General features: G+C 68.0%; 1 protein-coding gene across 1 annotated transcript in view; it reads left to right on the forward strand.

Annotated features, from left to right (window-relative positions):
- The window catches only part of P3H4 (prolyl 3-hydroxylase family member 4 (inactive)), a 7,043-nt gene extending 2,613 nt beyond the window's left edge, over positions 1-4,430 (forward strand). The window contains exons 2-9 of the mRNA XM_085310439.1: positions 6-65; positions 2,534-2,683; positions 2,769-2,940; positions 3,080-3,208; positions 3,285-3,430; positions 3,516-3,599; positions 3,705-3,846; positions 3,946-4,430. Of these exons, the coding sequence (XP_085166565.1) occupies positions 6-65; positions 2,534-2,683; positions 2,769-2,940; positions 3,080-3,208; positions 3,285-3,430; positions 3,516-3,599; positions 3,705-3,846; positions 3,946-3,956 (894 nt within the window). The 3' untranslated portion in view covers positions 3,957-4,430. The remainder of the gene's footprint in view (positions 1-5; positions 66-2,533; positions 2,684-2,768; positions 2,941-3,079; positions 3,209-3,284; positions 3,431-3,515; positions 3,600-3,704; positions 3,847-3,945) is intronic.
- Positions 4,431-4,756: the final 326 nt, after the last annotated feature.

A 4,756-nucleotide genomic window follows, 5' to 3' on the forward strand; every position in this document is an offset into this window, starting at 1 on the left:
CGCAGACGCTGCGCGACTTCCAGCGCCGCCTGCCCTACCAGTACCTGCACTACGCGCTCTTCAAGGTGAGGCGGCGCAAGACCCCCCTCCCGCCCCCCCTCCTCCGGCCGGCGGCGCAAATGCCTCGCAACGTGGCTGGCGGCTTCCCTGGAGTGGGGGGGTCTGCGGAAGGGGGTCTGTGTCCGGCTGGGGGAAGGGTCCGCGGAGACCGCGCACGTCCGTCCTGCATCCCTCCATCCCACAGCTCCGTGCTGCAGCTCCCTCCATCCCGCACCTCCATCCTGCACCTCCGTCCTGCACCTCTGTCCCGCACATCCCTCCGTCCTGCACCTCCATCCCGCACCTCCATCCTGCACCTCCGTCCCACACCTCCCTCCGTCCTGCACCTCCATCCCGCACCTCCAGCCTGCACCTCCGTCCTGCACCTCTGTCCCGCACATCCCTCCGTCCTGCACCTCCATCCCGCACCTCCGTCCTGCACCTCCGTCCCACACCTCCCTCCGTCCTGCACCTCCATCCCGCACCTCCAGCCTGCACCTCCGTCCCACACCTCCCTCCGTCCTGCACCTCCATCCCGCACCTCCAGCCTGCACCTCCCTCGGTCCCGCACCCCTTTGCTCTGCACCCTCTGCAGGCACTTCCATCCTGCACCCCACCATCCTGCACCTCCCCTTCTACACCTCCATCCTGCATCCTTCAGCCTGCATGCCCCCATCCTGTGTCCCCCTCCAGCCCCCCAAATCCTGCCCCATGTCCTGCTGGCATGTGCCTCCCCATCCTGCCTCCCCCCATCCTGTGCTCCCCTTCCAGGTTCCCCCACCCGGCTCCTCCATCCTGCCCCTGTGCCGCGGCACGTCAGCATCATCTGGGATGCATCAGGAAGGACCCGTGGGATGCACCGGGGAAGGGGAGCTGCCGCGGCTGCTCACCGGCTGCCCGGCCTCGCTGGTCTCCCCCACACACAGCCCTTTCCGGGGGGCGTGCTGGGGTCTCCCCACATCCTGATGATGGAGGGTCCCTTCCTGCCACGGGCACCAGTGGCTCCCAGCCCCAGAGCTTTGCCTCCTGCTTGTGAGGGGGAGGTTTTCCAGGGATGTGCAAAGAGTTTTCCCAGGGCAGCTCTGGATCCAGGCCAGCCAGGAGCCTCCGCGGTGAACCCGGGTGCTTTGCACAACATTTGTGGGTGCCATGTGCCACCCCACGTGTACCGGGGTGCCCCACTGCCCAGCGGGACCCGTCGTCCTGCGCTGCATCCCCTGGGAGCAGCTGGCCGCGTGTCGGTGTGCGGCGGTGGTGCGCGTGCCGTGCCCGGCATGCAGGAAGAGCCGCTGCCGGCTGCTTCGGGCCCTTTCCTCTCCCTCCCCTTCCTCCTCCTCCGCCTCTCAGCCCCTTCCCCACAGCAGCCCCAGCGGGGGGCCAGAGAGGTGGAAGTGCCAYGTCCCCCGGCCATGGCAGAGCGCAGACTTTGGCAGCCGGCCCTGCAGGGACCCCGCTCGCAGGGAGTCGGGGAAAGGGCCACCGTCTCCCGCGAGCATCCCCGGCCACCTGCCCGGGCAGCGCTGCGTGCTGGGGACAGGGCAGCCGATGCCCCGGCTCTGGCGACACGTTCGCCGTGTCCCTTGCAGCTCTGGGGGAGACGCTGGCTCCGATGCCTGCGCAGCAGCTGCTGCCAGGAGCAGATATTTCAGATATTTGCCATGCACAGGAGGCGGGAGCCCAGCGAGTGGCCGTGCTGCTGGCGGGATGGCTCCCAGCCCTGGCTCGCGCCAGCCGCGCGCCCAAGGGACGCCTTCTCGTGCAAACGCATGGGGCATTTTGGGGATTAAATGGGGAAGGGAATATTTGCAAGAGGACAAACTCCATTCTCCCTGCAGCGCTGCCCGGGGCTTGCCACCTCCCCACTTTGCTGGACCCGCAGTGCAGGCACGGGCTCCTGCACCCTGAGCAAAAGCCTGAGGATGCCACTGCCTGTGTTGTGCTTCCAGTTTTGGTGCAGTTGCTGAGGCTTCTCGCCTTCCCTGACCTCTCSCCATGCTGAAGCATTGCCAGGGGCCGGGGACGTGGGAGACGGGTGGCGCCAGCCACCGGTGCGGGCCTGACCTGGCGGCTGCGGGCGCAGGCGCCGTCCCTGCAGGACACGTGTGTCCGGAGGGCTTGTCTGGGAGAAGCCCTTCCCTGGCCCGCGCTGCGGATGTGGAGGGAGGTTCCAGGTGGCCTCTCCCTTCTGCCAGGATTTGCTCTGGTGGGGTGGGGGGGGATCTCTCCTTAGCCCAAAGCGGGCTGGGATCAGCGGTGCTTGCAGCAGTGCGAGCGCTCGGCTGGCCACGTGCCGCCTGGCCAGGCAGCGGCGAGGGACGGCGCGTCCTAGTTCCTTAATGCACTTTCCTCCTGGTTGCGCTGGCCGAAGCCCATCTGATGAGCAGTTTTCTTAGCATCCYGCTGCCCTGGATATTTGCACCTGGGAAACCGGGGCAGCTTGTGGGGGCCGGGCCAAGCAGAGGCACGGGCGAAGCCCCTCTCTGCCTCTCTGCAGTCTAACAAGATYGAGAAGGCCGTGTCCGCCGCTCACACCTTCCTGCAGAAGAACCCCAAGCACGAGACCACCTTGAAGTACCTCAACTACTACCGCACGATGCTGGAYGTGGACGAGTACCTCGTGGACCTGGAGGCGCAGCCCTTCGAGGTGGGAGGGGGCCACGGGGTGCAGCGGGGCCGGCGCAGTTCTCGCGGCTGGCGGGCGCTCAGCAGCGCCGGCGCCTCCCTCGCAGCCGATATTCGTGCGGGCGGTGAAGCTGTACAACAGCGGGGATTTCCGGAGCAGCGCAGCCGACATGGAGCAGGCGCTCGCTGAGTACTATCAAGCCTACGAGAACTGCCTGGCAGGCTGCGAGGGCTCCTACGAGCTGCAGGAGTTCAAGGACTTTTACCCAGCGATTGCAGGTGGGGCCAGGCGGCGGGGCTGGCATGGGGCCGGCGCGGTGCAGGGCATGGTGCACAGCACGGCGCGGTGCATGGCATGGCACGATGCATGGCACGGCACGGTGCACTGCACGGCGCGGCCCCTCACCTCTCTCCCCAGACCGCTTCGTGAGCGTGCTGCGCTGCAAGGTGGACTGYGAGAGCGAGCTCACCCCCAACGTGGGCGGCTACTTCGTGGAGAAGTTCGTGGCCACCATGTACCACTACCTGCAGTTCGCCTACTACAAGCGTGAGTGGCACGGCCGGGAGCGGGGGTCCGCGGCGGCCCCGGGCGCCGTCCCACGCGGGCGCTTGCTGCCGCGCAGTGAACGACGTGAGGAACGCGGTGCAGAGTGTCTCCAGCTACATGCTCTTCGACCCTGGCGACGCKGTGATGCAGCAGAACCTGGTCTACTACCGCTTCCACCGCCAGCGCTGGCAGCTGCAGGAGGAGGACTTCCAGCCCCGGCCGGTGAGCGCTGCAGCGGGCGCAGAGCCCCGCGGCCCCCACGGCAGCACAGGGCTCACACCACCGCTGCCSGTCCCTCCCATCTCAGGAGGCCATGCGGTACCACAACCAGACAGCCACGCAGCAGAAGATGCTGGACTTCGCCCAGCAGTACCTGCAAGCTGACGATGAGGTAGGTCCCTGCTGCCGCATCCCCGCGGAACAAGCATAGCGGGTGTCTCCGGAGCGGGGCGGGTGTCCGGCCGGGCCGTTCCTCCTCCCTGTCTGCCTGCCTCAGATGGAGGTGGACAGTGCCGAGGAGACGGACGCCCAGGAGCTGCTCTCAGAYGGCGAGTTTGAAGGCGAAGGCGACTACGAGGAGGGCTTCGTCGCGGAGTGGTGGCAGGAGCCCAAGACCAAGGGGGACAAAGCCAACGAAGGTTGCCGGGGCTGGGGGCAGCGCGGGCGCTGGGGTGCTGAGGGGGGCAGCGCGGGGTGCYGGCGGCTGCACTCCACCTAACACCGACGCTTCCTTGCAGAGACCCTCTGATGAGCGAGGCCGAGSGGGGCCCGCGGCCCCGGGTGGCTGTGGGCTCCTGTGCGGAGACTCGGACGCGCCGGGCCGGGCTGCCCCCAGTGGAGCCCACTTGCCTGGCGCGGAGCACTGGCACCTCCGAGGCACCTCTGCGTGTCCAGGTGCTCCCCCCGACCCCGGAGCTGGGCTGCCGACGGTGCTGGGAGTCGCCACAGGCCCTCGTCTCCCCCCGGAGCCACGGCCGGGGCTGCTCCGAGTGGCCTCTCCCCATGCCGGTCCATGCCAGAGGTTCGGGGAGGCTGGAAAGGGGGCTGGGGTGCCGCCGGGAGAGGCTGCGGCACCGATGCCCCACGTGTGCSTTGGATTTCCTCCACACCAGCCCGCCATAGCCTTAAGCTCCATTAATTTAATACTTCCCGTCTTGCACGGTTGCTTTTTTTTTTATTTACTGGTGCTGAACTTTTAATAAAATCCGGATGGGTGTTTTCACGGCTGCCTCCGCCCCGGGCTCCCCACGGCTGGGATGCGTCACCCGTCCGCTTGCAGGGGAGCCGGGAGCTCGGGGCGGCAGAGGCTGTGGTGCTGGGGCTGGGGGCGCCAGCCTCACACCATTCGGCTCCTGGGGCTTGTCTGGGGTGGGGGGASCATGCACCCCCCGCGGCTGCTCCCGGAGGTGCCGGCATCCCCCGGAGGTCTCCGGGGGGCTGGAGCCGACACAGTCATCCCAGCTCCGGGCTGGAAAAGTGCCCGGTGCCGGTAACGCTTTGGGGCCGGGGAGCCGCTGCTGGGGCTCGGGGGCGCCCGCGCTGCCCCCT

This window comes from Rhea americana, unplaced genomic scaffold (genome assembly GCF_003343005.1).
Source record: "Rhea americana isolate MKP2758 unplaced genomic scaffold, rheAme1 scaffold_319, whole genome shotgun sequence".
Lineage (NCBI taxonomy): Eukaryota > Metazoa > Chordata > Aves > Rheiformes > Rheidae > Rhea > Rhea americana.